The sequence below is a fragment of the Drosophila melanogaster genome, chromosome 3L, assembly GCF_000001215.4.
Source record: "Drosophila melanogaster chromosome 3L".
Lineage (NCBI taxonomy): Eukaryota > Metazoa > Arthropoda > Insecta > Diptera > Drosophilidae > Drosophila > Drosophila melanogaster.
The window spans coordinates 4,263,469-4,286,989 of NT_037436.4; the positions used below are offsets into that span (position 1 = coordinate 4,263,469).

At 43.6% G+C, this 23,521-nt stretch overlaps 6 protein-coding genes across 7 annotated transcripts, besides 1 other annotated feature; 3 read left to right on the forward strand and 3 right to left on the reverse strand.

Annotated features, from left to right (window-relative positions):
- Positions 1-250: 250 nt before the first annotated feature.
- Positions 251-14,310, forward strand: CG1273 (uncharacterized protein). The gene is made up of 6 exons (NM_139626.2): positions 251-500; positions 8,612-8,729; positions 10,313-10,628; positions 10,692-10,929; positions 10,988-11,150; positions 11,209-14,310. Exons 2-6 carry the CDS (start codon positions 8,643-8,645, stop codon positions 13,909-13,911), a joined length of 3,507 nt encoding a protein of 1,168 aa, NP_647883.1. The 5' UTR covers positions 251-500; positions 8,612-8,642; the 3' UTR covers positions 13,912-14,310.
- Positions 3,157-3,192: a mobile genetic element.
- Positions 3,321-4,035, reverse strand: CG33764 (uncharacterized protein; the record flags this gene model as incomplete). The annotated part of the gene is made up of 4 exons (NM_001031936.1): positions 3,321-3,476; positions 3,530-3,697; positions 3,763-3,918; positions 3,973-4,035. 4 exons carry the CDS (start codon positions 4,033-4,035, stop codon positions 3,321-3,323), a joined length of 543 nt encoding a protein of 180 aa, NP_001027107.1.
- A 183-nt stretch (positions 14,311-14,493) lies between the features above and the next one.
- On the forward strand, positions 14,494-18,117 carry Ctl1 (Choline transporter-like 1). Of its 2 annotated transcripts, none has more exons than NM_139627.2 (9): positions 14,494-14,782; positions 15,273-15,649; positions 15,717-15,871; positions 15,927-16,156; positions 16,213-16,513; positions 16,798-17,077; positions 17,144-17,306; positions 17,369-17,590; positions 17,648-18,117. In NM_139627.2, the coding sequence occupies exons 1-9, from the start codon at positions 14,666-14,668 to the stop codon at positions 17,876-17,878; spliced, it is 2,076 nt and encodes a 691-aa protein (NP_647884.1). In that variant the 5' UTR covers positions 14,494-14,665; the 3' UTR covers positions 17,879-18,117. The 2 variants fall into 2 exon arrangements, with proteins under 2 accessions (NP_647884.1, NP_001261411.1); NM_001274482.1 differs by having other exon boundaries at positions 16,813-17,077.
- Positions 18,036-19,349, reverse strand: CG11583 (uncharacterized protein). The gene is made up of 2 exons (NM_001038900.2): positions 19,142-19,349; positions 18,036-19,080 (listed from the first exon to the last, which is right to left on the reverse strand). The coding sequence occupies exons 1-2, from the start codon at positions 19,259-19,261 to the stop codon at positions 18,130-18,132; spliced, it is 1,071 nt and encodes a 356-aa protein (NP_001033989.1). The 5' UTR covers positions 19,262-19,349; the 3' UTR covers positions 18,036-18,129.
- Positions 19,350-19,487: 138 nt separating this feature from the next.
- srw (shrew) lies at positions 19,488-20,010 on the reverse strand (the record flags this gene model as incomplete). The annotated part of the gene is made up of 1 exon (NM_139629.3): positions 19,488-20,010. The coding sequence occupies one exon, from the start codon at positions 20,008-20,010 to the stop codon at positions 19,600-19,602; it is 411 nt and encodes a 136-aa protein (NP_647886.2). The 3' UTR covers positions 19,488-19,599.
- Positions 20,011-20,382: 372 nt separating this feature from the next.
- On the forward strand, positions 20,383-23,397 carry CG1316 (uncharacterized protein). The gene is made up of 9 exons (NM_139630.3): positions 20,383-20,815; positions 20,879-21,073; positions 21,137-21,522; positions 21,585-21,648; positions 21,707-21,804; positions 21,957-22,063; positions 22,131-22,301; positions 22,379-22,452; positions 22,704-23,397. The coding sequence occupies exons 1-8, from the start codon at positions 20,496-20,498 to the stop codon at positions 22,448-22,450; spliced, it is 1,413 nt and encodes a 470-aa protein (NP_647887.1). The 5' UTR covers positions 20,383-20,495; the 3' UTR covers positions 22,451-22,452; positions 22,704-23,397.
- The last annotated feature ends 124 nt before the right edge of the window (positions 23,398-23,521 follow it).

Below are 23,521 nucleotides of genomic sequence, written 5' to 3' on the forward strand. Positions count from 1 at the left end.
AGACAACCAACTTTTCCTTTCTGTTTGCACATATTCATATTTTAATTCTCTTTATAACTACTGCAGTCAGTAGCTGGTCCACAATAGAAATGCCTTCCCTGTCCATTTGAATAACAGAAGAATAACGATACTTTTGCTGATAAGCGCAGAGCGAAGAGAAAGAGTGGAGAGAGAGAAAAAGAGCCCATCTTCTTTTCTCTTTTCTTCGTCTGCTGGGGGCCAACACCACCGAGATTTGTAGCCACCGTCTTCAGTTAACCTTCAGTCACGGGCGCGATCAGTTGGCTTTTCCGATTCGTGTGGTTTTGCAGTGCCCATGGAAGAAAATACCGTGAATTTCCGAATCAATAGAAATTAGTCGCATAAAAAATAATCCAAACTGTGCAGCATTTGTGATTGAATTCAAGTACAAATCGATCGCAGGGAGTGATTCTTAATTCTCAAATGGAAACCGTCTTCTGCAACGGTGGACGATAATTGAGTGAAGCAAAACCTGGCAGGTGAGCTAGTTAGGAGTTTACAACTTAATTTGCAAGAAAGGTGCAGGAGCATTCCGGAATCTTCGGACTCTCCCTAAGCCAAGTCTCGCGACTTGGGCCATAAACTAGTTAGGCATGCCATAAAGCACCGGGTGTGCAGAAGGTCCGAAACTGGTTACATTACCACCAGCGTAAGAGGTCTAAAAAGCCTGGCCAAGCACAATAATCGCGCACAAACGAGCTGGCAAAGCAACAAAATTATGGATGTTAAAACGAAAAAAAAAAAATGGCAATAAAAAAGAAACAGTCTGTAATAAAAGAAATTAGAAATTAAGACTCCGCCAAACACCCGAAAAAAAGGGCGGCACGAAGCAAAGAGCATTCGCCCAAGCCAGCCATTCCGAAACCAACTGGCACTGGCACTGGCACCAATAAAAGCGTTGAGAATGTCTTAAAAAGGTGGACAGGTGATCGTCCAAAGAGCTCGAAAAAAAAACAAAAGGCCCGGAGATCGCTTTGTTGCCTCCTCGCGTCGCAATTCTTCTTGGTGTCGCTTTATATGTCGCTAACCGCGCAATTACCACGTTCATGAACTGGGCCAATCGACAGTTCACTGCTCACTGTTCACCGTGCTCGGTTCACTTCGCTCGTGGCCATTTCCCATTTTCCCCTCGGCCATTCCGGAGACGGACCCGTTGCACTCCGCTTTGGAGCCACGACATCGGAGATGGCGCACCGCGGGAGGAAACTCCATTATTATCCGATCCCACTAACCGCTATAAGATGAGTGGTTCGCCCATTATGTCGGCGGATTGTTATGGGCGATGGGAGATAGAAGCGGTTGCATCGATAGGAACATAGTATATTGGAATTATGGGGCATCTTCGGGGGTTCAGACAAGCTATAACTAAGAACTTGTTCAAAATTAATGCTGATTTATTAAATTACATGCATTACTGATGTTTGCAAATATGGAAGAGAAATGTCATTTCATCATAAGATCAGTTGATCCTAGATGAAGAAACATGTGCCTATAATAAAACATGTAAACAAGAAAACGTATATAAACATACATACATTATATTACCGCCTTTTTGTTATTCATGCATTTAATTAATAATAACATAGAAGGAATGTTTTTTAGTGATCTACTTGTTCAGTTTGCCCACTTTTCTATTTTACAACAGCATTTAAATATTTCTAAACAATTAAGTTTTTATGAGCCCAGCCCCGGGTGCTATTATCCTGACCGCAGCTGTGCCCATTACAGATATGAGTGTTTTGCATGCGCCTATCTATGTATGTCGTTGCGGAAATTGATTTTTAGTCGCAGTTAAGATCTCAGTCGTTTACGGTTCTCGTTCTTTTTTTAAAATAAAGCGGCAAAAAGACAGGAAGAGGCTGTGGCTCTCGGCACTCATTCTTCTTCTCCACATTTTTTTTTATTTTTTTTGACCCAATTCGAGGCGGGGCACCCAGTAATAGCCGAGCACTGACGCAAATGCGCCAACGATCCAAACTGACTCATTGATAACTGCAGCCGGAGAAAGTGCCAAATGAGCAGAGCCACTGACTCAGCACGAGACACTCGGATTGGGATGCGGACTGGGACAAGGCTGTCTCGACAGGTTGCCAAATCCACTTCCAAATCCCAGCCAGCAGACGAATCCGAATCCAAGATCTCATCCTAGACGCATAAACACACCCATATCTTTCGCTCTTTCGTTTTTTCTGTCTAACTGTCAGTAAGGCATTTGCAGTGTTTCTCCCATTATTTTAACCACATTTTCGTGCTTCTTTTCCTATTTTGACAATTTTCACCTCATATTAGTTTCACTGAGGCAATGAAAATTTTCATGTTTTTTCGTCAGTCGGAAGTGGATCAAACGACAGGCGAAATAGAAATGCGCAAAACCAGATTGAGATTGAAAAATTATGTACATTTTTACGAGCATTTCTTTTTTCTTTTTTTTTTTTTTGTTATTTGTGTTTCTGTTTTGGTTTATTTTGATTTCGTTTTCGTTGTCTCGACACTCAAATTATTCATTTACGAGTTAATGAAACACTTTCGCTCGTTAAGAGTCGGTCAAGTCAGAGGCCGAAGATCTCGGAGATCTGAGATCTGAGCTCTTAAGATCTCAGGTTAATTCTCCGCCTCCACAAAAAAAAAAGACTTTTTGTCTTGCCTCAGATTCTCCGCTCTTCCGCGGCAGTGAATGATTCTGCGTGAAGAATCACAAATTGGTCAAGAAACGGGGGTCTAATCATGATGATATCTCTCGCGACTGGCCCAAATTGGCAGTACCGACGACTGATCATCCGTGCCGCACGATTCTTCTGCGCGACGCCAAATGCCAAATGACAGAAGAATCCGAAGACTGGCCATCAGATTGATCTCCGTCTGGCTCTTCAGCCGACTTGGCCTGGCCAGCAGTTCGTGCCGGGCCGGAATAGAAATAGAACATAACGCTAAGCTAAGCTGCGGCTAAATTGCATTCAAATGATGTAAAATCGCCTCTAATGGGCCGATCTTTTGTTTCGCCTGCCAAGAGGAAAGCGACCTCAAATGCAAGAGTTCGTTGCGGTGAAGCGAATGGAGCAAGAGCACTCCGCTGCACTGTAAGAAAAACATATTCATTTAGTGTAACTGAAATAACAAATATTGGATTTTATTTGAGCATTCCCACTAACGGCGTAACGGGTATCTGATAGTTACATAGTTTTTTACATATCATCCACCACCAATACACAAATATATCTAAATACATTCATAATTAAGCTCGTCTTTAAGTTTATGCTTCATTACTTGCATTCCAATTCTATTTTTGATTGCTTTTAGTATCAAGTAAGTGTCCAATAGAACTTAGTTATAGCTCGATCAATATCGTAGGCTATCCAGTGCATTTCAATCATATATTTTCCCTCCGGAAAGGGCAGTATTTTTGTAACCTTATTGTTTATACTATGATATGGCATCTTATCCAGAATAATATCATGCTGAAATATAGATAATATGAATATTATACTTTATTACCTTGGGGAATACATACGTCAAAGGGGCAAGAGTGGTTAATATTGGAGTAATCTTTGAAAAAATTGTAAAAGTAAAGGGCAACCGGATTGGGATTCGGCGATGTTAGGAATCTGCACGCATCAAAACTCATATTGTAGAGAAAGGGCATATAGCCATTCACGCGTTTATAGAGACCAAAACGCACCTGAATAAAAGAATATAAGCTTATTAATATGCCTCAAAATACATTTGGATATATGTTCATTATACCTTTACTTTGCTAACGGGTATCTTTAGGAGTTTAACTTTTACGGAAACGTATTTGTAGGATCGGTTAACTGATTTCAGAAACCAAGAATCAAATAAGGCAAAGTCCCTATCCAGAGACTGGCACTGTATGTTTGTGAATTTCACTACAGAATAAATCTAAAAGTAACTTCTTTATTATGGTTTTTTTTTTCAGTAAAACAGTTAACAAACCTCTGTGATATAATATGTTAGCAAAATCAGAGAGGCGACGAACAAATTCAGCTTGATTGCCATTATATCCTTTTGGTGTATGGTGTATTAAACTTGAACTACACTTTATCTTTATATAAATAATTCAATTACAACTGGAATAATGCAGTTATTCCTTGATACATTTTTTAAATATGGTTGTTACATCCACGACCAAATCGTCATTAAGCAACAAAATGACAGCGTGAAAATGTTAGTGATTAATTTTTGGATGTATCCATTAAAACCGTTCCAAATTAGCTAGCCAACATTCATCAATTAGAAAAGAACACTATTCAAAATCAATTTGGTCTTATCGATAAATATACTGTCCATCAAATTGTTTATAAATTACCTAAATTATGCTTCAACATATTTACAATAATTTAAATAATCAGCACAACTAAACTTTTATTTCAACTAAAATAAGCCTAACTCTACTAATTTATTTTTCATCGTGTTTGAGATGGTTGAAATCCGTATCCATAACAAGTTACTATTTTGGATTCGTGCTAGAATCACTTCCTGCTAATTGGGATCGGAAATGAAATGATTTCGATTTAAGTTTGCTAAGTAATATGGAACGAATTCACCCGCTACATTGTTGCCAGAGTTCCCATCTTGACCAACAAGTCACCCATCCGGCATTTAGCACTGTTGTTAATACTGTTACCTCAGACTAACGGTGCTGGCCACCTGACTTGACACTTTTCACCTTCGATGAGGCGGCCTGTACAGTCGGCCCTCCATTGGGCAAAGTTCTGCATTTAGTGAGTAATCAAGTTTCTGAATAATTCTCGCTCGCCAAGGCGGAGCTGAAATGTGAGAATAATGCCCGACGGATTTGTTTGTTTTTAATTAGTTGGGACGGCGGTTAAAGCGTAGCGGTGCATGCTTTTAATGACTATTCCCAACACTCTTCACAACTCCACTCTTTTCATGTTATAATATATTTGTGTTCTTTTCGTCCCTGTCAACTTTTCCCCTCCGTTTGTCGCAGAAATGGAGTGCACTCTTAGTTCCGCAATGCTTGGGCACTGAGTGCCATACTTTGTATCCAAGCCGCGTGGTTCTGAGCACCCAAAGAGTACCCACTCCATTCCATGGATACATACATATGAACGTATGTGGTGTTTCCTAGCCCCATATCTATGAAGTGGTCATGCTCCAGTAAGAGGCTGGTAGTTGGCGCCGTTAGAGCGATTACGAAACTGCAAACGCTGCACGGATTGCTTTCAACGCATACTCGTACATATTTATTTCTTAATGGCCATAAACATTTTAATTAATTTATCATACAATTAGCGGCAACGTTACTTTGTTCGGAACTGCAGTGGGTTCACTAAGAAACATTTGGTATTAGACGAAGTTCTTGCCAATAAAAAGAAGCTTATGGCTAAAAAGTTATACTAATAGTTATACTAATCTTGTTATATACCTTATAGATATTATTTTGAAATATTATATTTTTCAATTTATGTTTGTTTTAGTTTTTTCACCTATTACCAAACTCTTTCTTACATCTTCCTCGCTTTTCATAACGAATTTCTACTGTACCGTCCATTCTGTTTACATTAGACTAGTTGTACGAATTTTTGCTCAAGAAAGGAAAGCGCCGGAGAAGATTGCATAAATTTGCACACTGCCCAGCTAAAATTGAGCCATCAATTATGACATATGGCTAGCGGTTTTCTAACCTCCATAATGATGCGGCCAACCAAATTGGCAATCACTTTCCAAAGTCGAACAAAAGTCGCAGTTTGGATAAATAATCAAAACGACTGCATTGTTTGGATGATTCAATGAGCAGCTCCTCTAGTTTTCGATGCGCTCGAAATGGACTTTCCATTTCACCGTCGTTTTCCGATAAGCATCCATTGACATCGATGCCTCACCTGTGAAAAAGATAAATAAAATAACACCGCAACCATCCCCCCTCCCCCTTCCCGCAGAGCACCTGTCACATTTCACTTTCTTCGGGACTTTGTCGGCGAGAGGCTTTTATGATTGAAAGTGGCTGGGAATCTTAATCTGGCCGAAAATCGCGTCGCATTTGTCCAGATATCGGCCGCAATGGGTTAAACGTGCCAACGGGTTAATGGCCGACTTCCGTTAGACATTTTGCAGCTATATATACACATCTATGTACACATATATATGTATGTAGCTACCTGCAGACCGACAACTGCCTGAGTTTTCAGATCAAATTCTCATCAATCATTCTTTGACGCTTTTTCGTCCAGCAATTTCTCCCCGGCAGTGAAAATCGGCTAATGCGAGAAATTTAATCAACTTATGCGTGGCCAGCGACGTCTTAATGCTTAATGCCTAAATCGAAATAAAAAAAAAAAAACAGTCAAGTAAGTGTGTGCCAGCAATATTTTTGTTTTATTTCTGTATTTTCGTTAACATTTTTACGCCGCTCAGACGCAAGCCAATTTATTCATTCTTTCTCCAAAGCACAGCAACGTGACTACAGCTGCGGTCAAGATAGTGTAAACACAATAATACTATACATCATTGGAATCTATTAGATGATTTAAAACAAAGGAAAGATGCTGGCTTAACAAATTGCATATTTCATTAATACAAATCTGGCTTAGAATATGTTATGAAATATTTATTTATATAATTTTTTATGGATGTATTTACATTAAGCAGCGGATTAAAACAACACTAAGCTTGTTAAATATTTTCAACATACGCCTAATACTTTGCCCGCCATTGTGAGTACGTACTGCGAGGCGAGCACAAGTTACCAGTTTTGGTTTGGGCCATCGCCGGGCTTCACCTCACCACTTCACCATGCCTCCCCGCACCTTCTATTCCCCGTGGCTCCGCGCATGCGCATCTAGGTCAAAAGCTGGTGGCTATGGCTTTGGCCACGGATGAGGATGACGACGGCTATGGCGATGGCGATGGCTCCCCAAGCGTTCTAACTGTTTTGGGTGGAGGGTGACTGGATTCCCCCTGGAGCCCAGCTATATAAACACATTGGAACATGTGTACCTCCATTCTAATTGCAGTGGTTCTTCAATTTGCCTCATTTTCTGCCAGCTTGAGCGCGTTTTTGGCGCTCATTTTATTAGGCAAATGGGTTTCCGTTCCATTTCAATGGGAAGTGGCGGCGATGACAGAAAGATTCCGGGCCATCGCTTACAGTTAATGGGGGTTACTAGGAAAGAAATTAACCGGAAGATTTATGGTCTTTTAGAACAACTCACGCGGGCCATAAAACCAATGGTTCGATGGGAGTAATCTGTTTCAAGTTGAAGTCAAGTAAGATAAACATGGCTCATAAGAATAAAGCATATGCGGCTTTCCCAGATCATTTCTAGACTCATTACTAAACCATTTTGCATAATCCCCCATTAGGTTTGTGTTCGATCTGTGATGATCCAACAAAGCGGCTTCTGCCGGCCTGATTACCATTCAAAGTATCGAATTAGTTTCTCCTCGTTGGCCAGAGCCCATCAGCAAGGCATTCCAAAAATATAACAGAACTTTTACTTTTGCCAGCTCGAAAAGCTCAGCTCGGGCCATGATCATCCATCCACAGAAGAGACCATCTGTAGCCCGCGGCTTTGCCGCACCGAAAAAACTATTTTTACACACGTTTCAGTGCGGCTGAACTTTGCTTTTGATTGCACATGTACAATCAAACCATACATTGTGGCTTCATAACTACCGAGATCTTACATGTGTATATGACGGCGGAACAAGCCATAACCCGGCTCGGCCCCATCGCATCCCATCTTGGATGTGGAGAACTGGTTTCCAACCCACTCCATCGCCAGCCCATCTGCTGTGTACTTAAGCCATTCGGAGTGGGTTCTTTATGCTGGAGCCGGGCTTCCCATGAAGTGAAAATTCCAAATTTGTAGGGCTCAGCCATTGAGCGTATCGGAGTGTCGGGGAGTTCTCTAATTAAATTTTTTTTTTGTTTATGCCACGGATAGCTTTCGCTTTTTACGACTGGTCACTGGAGAGCTCTTCACTTTGGTCCGGCGTTTGGTTCAATTAATTATGAAACTTATCTGATACCTTCTTTCATTATTGAGAAGGTGAAACATGACTGGAATTTTTATTAGCATGAGAAATGTCTTCATTTGTTAGGAAAAGCAAGTGGTTCTTAAGGACCGCTGTATTTCTGAACCAGCTTTCTTTGTTCTGGGAAATGTTTTATTACTGGGAGCGTCTCATAATTTGTTGCCTTATAAATTTCATCTGATCTGAATAAAAATATTTCTAGGAATTCCTATAAGACTACAATCATTTTTCCTTGTGTAAAACTACTCCTTTGAATACTTTTGAGTAGTTTGGAAAATGCAAATGCAAATCAAACCGGTTAACGGCATGCATATCTCATTGCCATTGTGCGCTGTTCTTTTCCTCTTTTCCCTGGCGAAAAGTGAGAATTTTCGCTTGGCTAATGGACTGGGAAACAGGATTAGCCGGTTCTCCGGCATGCTGGCCCATTAGTGACTCTTTTTCACAGCCTGAACCCGAGCATGGATCACTCAGGCCCACACCAAGTGGACCCAAAAGAAAGCAAAGACCGAAGAACGAAAGTGAAGAAAACTGCTAACAATGGTTCGCCCAAATTTTCTATCTTTTTCAGAACCTGCGACTGGAATTGTAACGGTGGAAAAATGGACACTGTCTATGGGACAAAGAAATACTTCCAGAGTTTATCCGGCGTGAGTGATATATACAGGGCGCAGACATGTCGGCAAATGGTGAGTAATCCCCAATCGTTTATCACTTGCGGGTACAAAAGGCTTAACGGTATCAAGTTGATTAGCATTCAGTAGGTCCAAGAATAGAATCGGGGCCCCAAATCCCTTTGTCAATAGAGTTGTTACATCAACTCGCGTCGGCCGTATCTTTTTTTTTGTGTTTCTTAAACAGAACGCATGCAAGCTGCGTTCTTTATTTATTCATTTGCCTGTTTATTTGGGACCTGGGTCTCGGAATCGAGCTGTTTGCATTCCTCATTCACCAGCAAACTCGAGAGTCTAAAAAAAAAGATACATAGGTACGAGTAACTAGCGAGCCAAACTCGACAGCAGAACGTTCTAAAAGGTGAATGACTTTCTCTGGCAGCGAAGAAAGAAATAAGAGGCAGCGAAGAGTCGCAGAAGAGAACGCAGAAGAAAAGAGCCGAGGAGACGGCAATTTGGCCAACTCAGTTTAGTTTAGCAGGGGGCCAAACGGAAGGCAAGGGAGCTGCTTCCCGGCCGAAAGAGAGGAACTAAGGGAAATGCCCTGCAGCTAACTGCTAAATGTTAAATGGTAATCAAGAAACAATCAAACTTTCCCACAGGCCCCTCGGGGATGTATCTCCCCGAGCAAATGCACCTACAGCCGGGGTCGAGATAATAGCCCATGGGGTTCATTGATTATTTGTAATTAAGAGTTTGGATTTGGTTAGGAATGCTTGAAAAAATAAAGAACTGTTCTTTTTGGTAGATAATATATGTGCAGCGAAATGTAAACAGACAAATCAAATCAAAAGACTTAAGCAAAAAACTCAATTAAAAACAAACAACATGGAAATCCCAAGTTTAAAATAATTTAAACTTAAAATAAATAATACAAATTGAAACGTAAAAATGTATTTACAGTTAACTTAATGCGAGTCATATTATCTGCAATTAACAGTTTAAGTCTATATCAATGCCATGCCAGTCACTCTTTTCAATATCAATGTCAATGCCAAATCAAAAGACTTAAGCAAAAAAGTCTTTTGACTTTATGGCACTGCTAATAAAAGCACTTGAAAAAATAAAACGAGCTTATTGAATGGCTAAATAAAGTCAATTGCAAAAGGGAATATGCATATTTAAAGATTAACATAAAAATATTAAACTTTTAGACCTAAAACAGCTAGTTATATGATTTTGACTGTGCCAAGAATCACACGGAAGTTAGCCAGATTCTAAGAATTTGACCAAGTGCAATGACTTTGTACCAACCCAGGCTAATTAAATGCGTTTTCCCAGCCGTGTTAATGAGATGCATTAACAAATCATGACAAGTGCTCACCGGCGATAGCGATTCTGACATAACGCTGGGAAAGTTTGAGGGGAAGTTTGGTTTTTGCGGTTCTTGAAGATACCAGCAATTGAGTCCAAAAGGGGGCCGTTAGATACCAACTTCCGTCATCTAGATTGGGAGTCACGATAGAAAGTGGCCGAAGGGTTGTCGACGAGAAAGTTGTGCGACTTCTGGCTTCTAATTATCGAATTAGTGGCCATCGGGATCGATTCTGGCATACTTTGGAAACCTGGTTAAGAATAACTGACATCTTCTTTCGCAGAGCGCGGACTATACATACCAGAACACAGTTGGCCGGAGGTCTCAGCTGGGGGCATACTACCACATGAACAAACAGCCCTCGTACACCAATGAGCACAGTCTGAACAGTCAGTATGGATACAATACGTGGGGCATATGGCGGGATGGCAGGAACATCGCCCCATCCACCTTCTCGGCCAAGACGCACACGCAGTACCCCAAGAATCGATCATTCAGCATTATCCTTACAACGGCTGCATTTATCGTCCTGCTTACGGTCATCTCAATCGCCGGATTGGCCTTTTACTTCAGCTCTATAAAAACCAATCTGGAGGATCGTAAGTATTTGGACATATATGCAAATAGTTGGAAAATACTTAATATTCGGTAACTTTAAACAGCTGTCATGGGCTTTGAGGGTTCCTTCCGCATTGCCAAAGGGGATCTCTTCTCCACTGGTTTGAAGTACAACCACACCACCACCTACAAACAGAAAATCGATTTCTATAAGAGATTCGTGGAGCGTTCCATGATGGACAATGGATTGCAGCCACTGCGCACCGATGTCTGGGGCTTTGGTGACGGTCCATTAATAAAGGTCTCATTCCGCGTATTCCTCGATGTCCGTAAACTGCCGCAGTAAGAAAACATTATTTCCATATTATTTCCACCGATTTCATGTTCTTTCATTTATCAGAAACATCCTGAGTGTCGAGGAGTATATCAAGGAGTCTCTGTTCCTGGAAACTTCCGCTGCGAAATCTTTATATCGTTCACTACGTTTGGACACGGAGTCGGTGGAGATCAAGCGCATAATGGATGAACAGGTGGTGCGATCTGCAGCGATATTAAAAGAAGCCGTAAGTCAAGAGACCTCTCAAAGTTGTTATCATTGTAAAACCATTCTCTATCCAACAGCAAACAGTGCCCACTAGTCAAACACAACTGGAAAAGCGTCTCATGAAAAAGGGCAGCACACCGGCAACACCTCCAGTTCATCCTAAACCGAATCCGAATACCACGCCCAAGCCGAAGAATCCCCTGCTGCGCAGTCATTCCGCCGACGAAGAGCCCGATATCGATGTGGAGAATGCACCAGTTATACAAGGATCTTTCGAGGGTTCCTTCGAGATCACCAAAACGGACGCGGACATAGCCCGGAAGAAGACTCCGCCCACTCGCGCCTACCAAGCCGCTAGTAGCACCTTGCCACCCAAGGCCATTGCGGTTACGCCCTTTTCCTTGAGGGTGAAGCCCAAGAAGCCGAGCATCGAGAAGCTAACAACGGTGCTGCCGCAACAGCTGCCCACCGGAGGTCCTATTAGCTCCACCAGGGCAACCACCAAGGCCACTAAGGCAACTACTACCACGACAAAGAGAACCACAACTTCCACTACGAGGAAAACTACAACAACGACTACTCCGAAGCCTACAACTACTACTACAACCACGGAGGCCACTACAACTACCACTACCTCGACGACTACAACAACACCGCCACTACCTCCAAGCACCACTAGAGCAACCACTACAAGCACCAACACTTTTACCTATCCCTCCGTGAACACACCTCCTCCAAATCAAGGGGGATCTCTGCCCAAACTGGATGCCAATCTGTTTACCACGTTCCCCATTTTGGACACTCAACCGTGGAGACCCATGCACCGAGAGGTTCCTGAGCTGCTACCCGGACCACCACCCGCTTTTCCCACCAAAACTCTACCCGGTGGAACTACTCCTACAGTGAACCATATACCACAGAGGAGAATCGACGAATTCGAACTGCCCTTCATTGCAGACAATCCTACGCCTCCAACAGCTGCTGTGGCTCCAGTGACTGTGGATCCCTATAGTTTGGGTTTCCTCAATCCGGGTTTGCGAGTACAAGAGCCGAAACCAAATCTCGGACCACAGGCACAGGATCAGGACATGCTGTTCTACCATAATTTCGGCAGTCCGATCTTTATGCCGGGCACCGAGAATATAGAACGCTTGGGAGGAGCTCTGGTGGAACCACATCCTTTGCCTGTTCCTCTTATAGATGATGTTATTATACCACCATTTAAGCCCATCGATGCTACCATGGGAACGGGCGACAAGATGCCCTTCAATCTGGATGCCAGCAACGAGAGATTCGAGCATTTAGGTGGAGGAGTTATTGCAAAGAAGCCCCAGGAGAAACTGGAAAAGAAGGAGCAACCATCAAAGAAAGAGCAGTTGGAAGCACACGTCAAGGAAGCGAATCAGACGGCTCCGGAAAAGAAGAAAGCTCAGGCGCATAATGATCAGAAGGCAGATCAACCAGAGATAACCACTAAAGTGGAAAGGAAACAGGAGAAAGTGGAGGTAACCACATTAGCCACAAACGTACCAGTTAAAAGCTCACCCAAGCCAACGAAATCTCCATCTCTGCCCTCGCTGAAACCTACGGATAACTCTGTGTTGGCCGACACCATTGGAGAATTCTTCATGGAGCTGCTTAATCTGCCCAAAGAGGAAAACGCGACTGCGACTAAAAAACCAATAGAGGATGCTATAGAATCCCGCATAGAACCTGAGGAAGAGGAATCCTTGGATACTCTGAAGGCCCCCAGTGTAAGCCTTTCCAAGCCGAACTTCATGAACCTCAAGGAAATCATTCTGCAGAGGAATACCCCCTCATCGATTCTCTCCAACGAAACTTTGGAGGAATCCACAACCACGACGATGCCGACCACAACAACCAGAACCACAACGGAGGAGCCCAGAACCACGAAAAGGAATCGCATTCGAACCACCAGTGAACGGCCCACAATGATGGACGACTCAAACCTATTTCCGTCTCACTCCAAATGGGAGTTTGTCAATAGTTCATCGGCTCAAGGATTTGGACACAACTCGAATATGAGGAAGGTCTTCAATCAGACCTTGCAGGCTTGGGTATCGGAGGACATTGACAAGTCGGAAAACTTGACGTTAAACGATATCAAGACAAGGATCAACAACGCCAGTAACATTCAGGACATCTCCCTGATCTTTGATACGTTGGCCTCCAAGCTGGGCATTACACCCAGTGTTCCCAATAAGTTTCCTCCCTTTTCACAAAACAAACTAAAGCACGCTCCGAAGGAAGAAGTCACAAGGAGACCAATACCCAGCTCCACCACCACGGAAATACCATTACTGATACCGGAATCTATTCTGCCTGTCGAAAGGGAGCCGTTTATTAAGCCAATGTCTAGTTTTATAGATGATGGCTCCTCTGAAGTCCTGGGAGCGGCAATTCCAGTGATTGGCGAGGCGGAAGTGGAGGTGGTGGATCCACTAAACTACGAGGAGATGCTCAAGATCTCACAGTTCGCTGCCAGCAGTACGGAACCCAGTGTCCATAAGCTGGTGACGCTTCTCCCGGTGAGATCCAACTCCGGAATCCGAACCTACAGACCACCAGCCGCGGACGAGGAGACGCAGAGGAGTGCCAGTGCTCCGGCTCCCTTGGCTGCACCTGCACCTGCACCTGCCCCTTTGCCTGGAAAGATTAGCATACGGCGCAAGAGCAACCTCAACCAGAGCCGGAGATTCGGACAACCACCTGCAGAGGCGGTGGTCAAGGGCGGCATCCAGGTGACGGTTAAGAAGTGATCACAGAGCCGGCCTCACCATGAGATTATAGGAGAATCGAGTTCTACCACAGAACGCAAGGATGTAGCTTAAACCACTCTATATGTTAGTTATAAGTAGGGAATATAACTTTAGTTAGGTCGATCGTGCATATGACGAAATCTTGTTCGAAAATTGTTTCGCGCATGGGAACAATTTTGGAATGACACTTTTGGTTATATTGGCGGAATCTGCGACTGCCAGTCCTCAGTATTTAAGACAAATCACACATCACATTCATTGAATAAGCATCGAATCTCTAGTATACGACTTCGAAATTTAATTATTTTTTTCAGTTCATTACTATTCTTATGTTAATGTTAGCTACGGATGTAATGTAATGACTAAGCCCGATCTTTAAATAAATGTGAATAATTTCTTACAAGCTATGGCTTTCTTTTTCGATGAAAAAGGTATGGATAAATTCCTGCACTTCTTCAGCTTTAACTATATTTCAAGTATTTTATATATTTCTAGACTATTTTCAAATCTCGCGCTCACCATAAACCGCTATGTTGGTCTTTTTTGTAGGCCGCAGATACCTGGTCTTATTTTCCGCGCACCTTCTGGTCACACCTGAGCATTGAGGATTTAGGCGTTGTTGTTGTTTCGTCGGTTGTGAATTGAATCAAAATAGAACAAACAAGTTGCTCAACATACTGAAGGAATAGATATAAGTACAAAGTGATAAGAGGAAGTAAGCCCGCTAATTATCGAGCAGCTTAACAAGTGCAAAATGGGCTGTGCGGAGAGCAAGGACGGCGAGGGGGAGGCGCAAAACAATAGGCCCAAATACCGGTCCTGCACGGACACCTGCTGGCTGGCCATTTACATTATATTCTGGCTGTTTTTGGTAAGAAATTAAATAGATTTCGCCCTATTTAGAGATATATACAGCCAAAGTCTGTATCGGGAAAGTGAAAGCTGAGACATTCATCTGCGCAGCGCGTCTGTCTGCTTCGCAGTGTGTGTGAGCGGTTTTTGCGGGCGGAAAGCGGCTACTTGTTACTTGAAAATGTCTCATTCATGTCGTCATCGCTGGATAGCGATTCATGCGCGGAATTGTTAATTCCTCTAATGAATGCGATGATTTAACAGTCAGGGTTAGTCCGACATTGTATAAGCCAACTTAAATCCCTTGTGAAGCGAATCGATACCCGTTGTTCTGCTGTTCTGTTCTGTTGTCCTGCAGGACACGCCACTCCTCGAAAGCATTTCCATGTCAAGTATTTGCATGGGTATTATATTAATAATGCCCCTTGACATGACATGTTGGTCATGGGGCGTTGGCCACCATGAACAATGATCTATACACTTTAATTTGCCTCATTTTTGTATTGCAGATAGTGATTGCCATCTTTTCGTTCGTTTATGGAAATCCCCTGCGCATCATCAATGGCTACGATTCCTTTGGCAACACCTGTGGCGTTAAGTACAATGAAAAGTTCCAGGGATTCCCGCTGTCCGGCATGAATACACTCGACAAGCCGGAGCTCTTCTATTTCGATGTCAAGGAGCTGAAAAAGTCCCTCAAGATATGCGTTAAGTCATGTCCCGCCAAAACTATGACCAAGGGCAGCGAGCTGCTGGAATACTACAGCCAAACGGGCACACAGCTCTGCAAATACGACTACAACATGCAGCAGCTGACTACGGCGGGCAACGATGCCAAAACGTTCAATTTCCTGGGCCCATGTCCCAGTTTTCCCGTTCATGAGAGGTGTGTGTTGATTACATCACCCAAATCAAATGCTAATTTAATTCACACACTAATCACTTCTTTCCAGTTCGCCTGTCCTACATCGCTGTGTGCCCAAGGGTACGGGCGAGAAGGTTCAGAACTACTACGACATGCTCAACAACTGGGATGTGGCCCAGCAGTTCGTTGGCGATATCTACTCCACCTGGCACATCATTGCCATGGTCTGTGGATTAGCTTTGCGTAAGAGTAGACACATCTTTCACCAAAGTATTTTCTAAAAAGCCTTTTTCTCTAGTCATTTCCATTGCTCTGGTAACCATGATGCACTGGCTGTCTCGCATCGTCTCCTGGATCATCTGTGTTTTGGTCATAGTGGCCAGTGTGGCGCTTACTGTTGCTCTGTGGTATGCCTACTACAACATACGCAATAAGTCTGGCGTTAACACACAGTACTCTATGCTGGAGGAGTTTGTGCGCAACCAACAGGCAGTCTTAACCCTGGCCGTTCTGGCCACCATAACCATGGTTTGTTAGCTCATTCAATACTTTATGGGTAGTTACTTAGTGTGTCTCCTTTACAGATAATCCTTATTGTGGTCATATACTTCTTGAAGAACAAATTGGCTGGCTTATCTGCGCTTTTCGAAGAAGCTGGCCAGTGCATGATGAATCTCCCAGGTCTTTTGATCGCTCCGCTCTTGGCCTTCCTTGTGCTTATAGCCTTCTTAAGCTTTTGGGTCGCAGTGATCATTTGCCTGGCCACTGCCAGTTCACCTGGACAAAGTCCCATTGCTCCGTTCGACAACTCGAAGGCCCATCAACAGCCTTTGCCAGCAAATGCATTGTTCGTTTCCAATAGCACCGACGTCAATGATTTAAGACGTAAGTAGTCTCATATATCTGCGATGTAAATCCATTCTATGCAGGTTTCCCAAAGCAGACGAATTTGAAATAATCTGAATTTTTGCATTTTGTTGTTATTTTATAACGTGATTTGGTGAATAAGTAAGTGATATTTGCTAAGGGCACGGAATTTGACTCATTTGTATATATTTCTGTGTTTTCTCCTCACAACTCTTCGATCTAAATTGTATATACAATAGATTTCTTCTTAAGTTACTGCACCTATGATTCCAGAGAATTAAGCAAATATTTTCCTTAAACAGCAAATGCCCGTGTAGAATATGCCGATGCCGGAGTTCTTCGCAGCATGTTCTGGATCTATGTGGTGGGTCTTATATGGACAGTGGAGTTTATTTTCGCATGCCAGCAGTTTGCATTGGCCGCAGCCGTGGCCTTCTGGTACTTCCAAAAACCGACCAGCACGCCCACGTTTTACGCCATTGGCAAACTGGTTAAGTATCATTTGGGTACGGTGGCCAAGGGATCCTTTGTCATCACTATTTTCAAGATTCCCCGCCTGATACTCACTTATTTGTACGCCAAGTAAGTTGAATCATCGTCACTTTGCATGAGTTTCCCATTCTTTACTAATTGAACATGACATTTCAGATTAAAAAAAGGCGAGGACAAGGGATCGGAGTGTGCCGCCTGCTGTTTGAAGTGCTGCATTTGTGGTTTCTGGCTGCTTGAGAAGTTCATTCGCTTCTTGAATCATAATGCCTACACCGTGGTGGCTATCGAATCCATTAACTTCTGCCCCGCTGCTGGCATTGTAAGTCTGCTATCCCATAAATGTTGAATGTTTGAAATTTATAAATTTTTATTTCTTTCTAGGCTTGGAATGCCATGGCCACGAATGTCCTGCAAGTGGCCACCATTAACAGTGTGGGCGACTTCATTCTCTTCCTGGGAAAGGTTGTGGTGGCCGCGCTCTCTGGCCTGATTGGTATCGTTTTGCTCAAGGATAAGCCCGGTCTGAATTTCTACATGGCTCCCGTCATAATCATCATCATATTCTCCTTCTTTATTGCTCACATTATCCTCTCGCTTTTTGAGGTAGGTATTCCTTTACAATACGACCAAGCTTATGGCTAACCTATGACTCGTTAATAGATGGTAGTGGATACCTTATTCCTCTGTGTCTGCGAGGATAAGACCCTGAATGGTCGCTCTGGTCGTTGGGCACAGAGTAACTTGGCCAAGCTGGTAGGCGAGGAACCGCTGCAGCCTGGCGAGGAGCCGCCCATCGAAGTTGTTCAAATGATGCCCATCAACAAGCAGCCATTTAGTATTACCCGACTCCCTCAGTCCGATCCCGAGGTAGCTCCCATGTCGGCGGATTAGTTCTAAGACGCAGCTAGATGCTTTCGCTTTTGTATTCCAAGCGCAGAACCCCCCGAAACTCAACGCACATCTCATTAGGATGTTAATATTTATATACATACCATTACTCCGTCGCGACGTACAAAGCAGAACAGTGGGACTAATAATAACTGGTAATCTTGTCTATTGATATATTCAAACTTAGGATGCACAGTTTGTAAACGTATTTATAAAGTTTAATCGTTTTTGTATCTTAATGTAAAATGAGGTGTTTAAACCTTTTTCACGCGTTTAATGGTTCTTGCCTTCTTTCTTTCAATCACATCTTTCACGGCCTGCAGTTGTTTCTCCTTGATCTTCTTGGTCAGCGCCGATTTGGGTGTCTGTTTGGCGGCTTCCTCCTTCTTCTTTTTGGCTATCGCAGCCAGTATCTTGGCCGTCTCCACGGGATCATCGTCCTCGAATAGCTCATCGTTATCCATGCCATCGTAGGCTCTAATAGGTCGCGTGGCCTCGTGCTTGACCTTTTGCTCCACTCGGTTCACGTACTTATCCTTGGCAGCCTTCTTAAGTACCTGCCGCTGTTTGGATGGACTCACGTAGTCCGGATTCTCCCAAATGGTTTTGCCAGTGAAGGAACCATCGAATATTTTTACAGGATTCATCACGTAACGCGGCCCGACTTCGGACAAACCGCCATCTTCGGATAGAATCTGGAAATTTCTGAACCAGATGCGTTTGTCCAGGTAGGTGAAGGTGAAAACGTGATCGACGAAGGGCTGGCTCTTGGGATGATGGTTGGGCACGGAGTAGGTCTGCACGAACAGCTCCTTGAGCAGCTTAAGGTGCGGCAGCTCGTCGAATTTGGAGTCAAACGAGAGCAGCGGACGTGATCCCCGCAAGCAGTTTCCCGTCATCTTCAGTTCGGCCATTGTATGAATGTTTTCGATGAGGAATTTAGCGGATGGACCAGTCGATCCCGAGGTGTTGGATATCCACATGTACAGATCCCTTTTCCGGCGTCCCTCGAACAGCATCGCCTTGTTGCAGTGCTTCATTTCGCACATTTCGTTGACCACCGACAAGGTTTTGGAGCGCTCCATTTTGGATTCGGGTCGGTGGTGCGGCATTAGGGTCTTAATATCCTTCATTAAGTGCCGGTCCCGGTGGCTAATACCGCGGGCGGAGAAGACCAGCACGCGCTGTTTGTTCACCCATTTTTCCTGTAAATAAAATCCAGTTTTTAGTTAAGAAATTCGGGTTTAAAAAAGTCACTTTTCTTGCCTTTTTGGGCACCACATCATCTGACGATCTCTGTGGCGGCAGTGGTGGATTTTCATCCAGCGGCACTATCTCCAGCTGCGGCGCGGCCTTCTTTTTCTTATTCTGGAATTTGCGACCCATTTTTTGTAGTTTAAATAATTAAAAACAATTGAACAGTGCGAAGGCAAAACGTGGAGTGACAACAACCAGGGATGGCTATTCATTCAAAGCCAGGGCGTCAACAGCACGTGCACCCGAATAGTGGTATTTTGCAACACTTTATGGGAAGTATTTGAAAAGTCCGTAATTTTAAATCAAAAACTAGAAAAATGTAGGTAAAATATTTTTTAACGGTTTCTTTTATTTTCGTTAAGCTAAATAAACTTTTAAATTTTCATAATCTATAAATTAATTTGAAATTACAATTAGCATGACGTATAGCATCCGATAATTAGCCTCTAGCTGCTGACAAGGGATTTTCAATCATCTTCATCTTCAAGTCCGGGTTCAGGACATAGTCGACATCTGCTCTCATTTACGCCGTAATTCATGCAAAGTTCTCCCACGCACTCGCAACATCCGTCATGAAACCACCTGTAGCTGGTGGCTCCGGTTTTCAGGCAGGTCTGTCGACACTTATTCCAGGATGTGCACTGATCCAGATACAAAACGGTGCAATTTAGACCAGATCCTGGTTTTCCATTCGTTGAAAACGAGACCACGCTCCAATTGTATGTGTATCCATCGTTTGGAGATGAGGACATGGCCCTGAACAAGGCTGGCATTCCTTCGAATTCCTCGGTGTGCGATTTCTTTCGCATTTGTGCCATGTTAGCGAGGCCTAACTCTCCAAAGGATAGCAAAATGTAGATAGTCAGAAGTGTTTTCATATTGATTTGGAATATGCAACTGAAGTGTTGGCGCACTTACAAACGGTTTTTAAATAAGAATATAGTACAGGTAGTAGGTGGTATAATGTTTCAGGTAGAAAATCACTCACCAGCTGCCACTAAGGGCTTTATCTATTTTTATAACTATTACCTAAATGCCCGCAATGGCCCTTTTTGCTGACTTATTATTGGAAATTAATACTTTAATCCATGCAACGCAGTTGGGATCTTTAACATTCCGAGCTGTTAGAAATTACTTTATGAAATATGGATTTTTAAATGTATTTTATGCGGTTATAGTGTAAGAACCAGTTCAATCAAAGGAACCACAGCGTACACAGCCATCGAAACAGTTTAGACGTATATCGATCAGTTCACATCTCTATCTTGTCTGTATACGGCTGTGTGTCAAAGCGGCAAAAGCGAGAAAAGTCGAAGTGCAAATAATTTTAACGGAGCGGAAAAAATATAGATAAATCAGAACCATGTCGGACTATAGATCGCAATCGCGCAGTGGCGGGGGACGTGGCGGTCAGGAGTACTCGAACGACGACGATCCGCCGATGTCGCGTCTCTTCATCATTTGCAACAAGGCGCACACCGAGGAGGATTTCCGTGAAGCCTTCTCGCCATACGGCGAAATCGAGGATATCTGGGTGGTGAAGGACAAGCACACCCAGGAGAACAAGGGAATCGCGTACGTCAAGTTCTCCAAGACATCCGATGCTGCCAAGGCACAGGAGGAGATGAACGGCAAGACCATTGGCAAGATGGATCGCACCCTTAAAGTCCTGGTGGCAGCCAAGTAAGATTAGCTTCGAGAGTACTGGCCCAAAACCATGGTCTAACTCTTATCCTCCTCTTCCAGTCGCAATCAGGGCTCAAATAAGTCTGAGAACGAGCAGGAGAAGTACGTGAGACTCTTCATAGTGATCCCCAAAACAGCCACCGAGGAGGATATTCGCGAGGAATTCTCGCAGTGGGGCGATGTGGAATCTGTCACAATTGTCAAGGAGAAGAACAATGGCAATCCCAAGGGCTTCGGATATGTCCGCTTTACCAAGTGCGTGGCGAATGTAGCATTGCTAATTGTCCTAGCCATAACTAATCTAATCTCAATGCACAGGTTTTACTATGCAGCTGTGGCTTTCGAAAACTGCTCCGCCAAGTATAAAGCTGTCTTTGCCGAGCCAAAGGGTTCTACACGCACACAGCGTGACCAGTACGGCCGTCCCTCCGAGGACAATCCCTTGTATAGCAGCTCGGGACGTGGCAATTCCAATTTCAATGGAGGCGGTAGCAGCAGCGGTGGCGGCGGCAGCAACAGCTACAACAACGACTGGAATGTATCGCAGAACAACGACATGGCGGCCTTCCTGCGCATGCAGAATGTGCCAGTGGCCCAGCCATCCTGTCTGGAGGTTAACGTGAGCAACTGCGTCAACCAGGATCAGCTCTGGCGTCTCTTCGACATAATTCCCGGCTTGGATTACTGCCAAATCATGCGCGAACGTAAGTGACCAACCCAGTGTGGGTTTCAAACCCCTTTTGAACTACTTATATCTCCGTTGTAGATGGACCGCGCACCAATGAGGCCTTAGTGGTGTACGACAACCCAGAAGCCGCCATTTATGCCAAGTAAACAAAGCCCTAAAACTCATTTTCATGCAGGCTTTAAAACACTATTCTTCTTTAGGGACAAACTTCATGGCCTGGAGTACCCAATGGGCGAACGCATCATTGTCAAAGTCAATGGAATGAGCTCAGCTCGCATGGACACATCCTTCATAGACAGTACGCGAGTTAAACCTATCAAGGGCTACAGGCCGCGCCATCACCTGTAGCCATTTATTAAACGCTTTTGCTTGGTTTATTTCTTAGCACATTTTTGGCTTAAAATGCATGATATTTCCTATTTCTAGACTTAATGTGGTTTTTTATTTTAGAGCGAACCAAAAAGGATGCCATCTGCAATGTTCCCTTGCCCCCAACTCAGCCACTGGCATCGCCGGACGACCAGGTGGCCCAACGACTGTTCATTGTGCTCTCAGCGGTAGGTATCACTGTACCGTGTCCAATTACCATTAGCTATAAACGTTGTTTCTTTCCCATCTACTCAGAACTTGCCGCATTCGATATTGAAGAACATATTCTCTTGCTGGTCGGGACTGATCGACGTCTACCTTCTGCCCAACAAGAACTGTGGCTACGTCAAGTATGCGGAGGTTGAGAGTGCTCAATTGGCCATTCGTACCCTAAACGGAGCCGAAATTTGCGGCACCAAAATCAAGGTTTGTACCGTGTACTCATGTTCTGTTGCTGACAAGCAAGCAATTCTAATCAATTTTAAATTTTTATCTTACTTTAGGTCATGGAGGCTGAGGAGCGAAGTGGCTCCGACGGCGATGATGGCGGTCGCAAGCGATTGAGACGGAACTGAGTGTAAGTAGCTAGTTGAGTATGCATAAATTCCGTATCTATTAATGTAGCCATAATTGAACTGAGTGTGTGCCGTGGTACGAGGTAAGTAGCTGTGCAAATTCCAAACCGAAAACCTTTTAGCGATTTAAGACAATGTGCGCCTGCTGCACTTGCCCTGTGCACCGGTTGGCCATCGATGTCCACGATACCCATGCCGCCCACTGAGCGCGAACATAATAAGCCAAACCATTTTTATCTTTCTATCTCCACAGACCCACTGACAACCAAGAACTTACAGAGAACGCAATGTACGAAAACGTAACTAACTTGAGCATACAGTCCGATAAAAACAGTTGAACTGACCACCAACCACCAAACAACGCAACAACCAACCAATAACCAAACAAGAACCACCACCACAACAACACTCTCCGTACGGAATGCCACATGAACCAGAACCACGGGGACTGGAGAACGCAGACTGGAAACGGAAACTGCGAACGAAGACCATACCCGGGTGAACAAACCAAACAGGCCAACGAAATCACCACACCCGTTGACTACTCTCTACCAATTGACTAACTCAAGTGGGTCTCGTACAGAGCACTCGTAGAAAGACCCATAACCCATACGACCTTTAAACGGAGCCAACGAAACCGCAATGCTCTTGCTATATACACAATATATGCATAGTGTCGTATATATGTGTACTCATACCGCTTAGGGGACTTTTGAATCTACCCGTGATACAGAAACGAACTCTCTGTGTAACTTGAACTCTTACAAACTTATTCCGACGAGATTCAGCCAAGCAATAAATTCAAACGCAATGAATTTCTTAAGAGTATCAACTCTGTCTCGTAAATTCACGCTAAGCCACAGCGTGAAAAATTATTCTTTTCATATATTAGATTTAAATAAACGATATTCTACTGTATAAGGCCAACAATAAATACACTTAAATGGAATAATGTTTTTTTTTTCTTTGGAAGCGAAATGGGAAACAAATTAATTCTCGCTATGCAGATTTTCCATATATATATAATAAATTTTTTTTTAAAAGCGAATGGACTTTTTGAAAGGTCGTTAA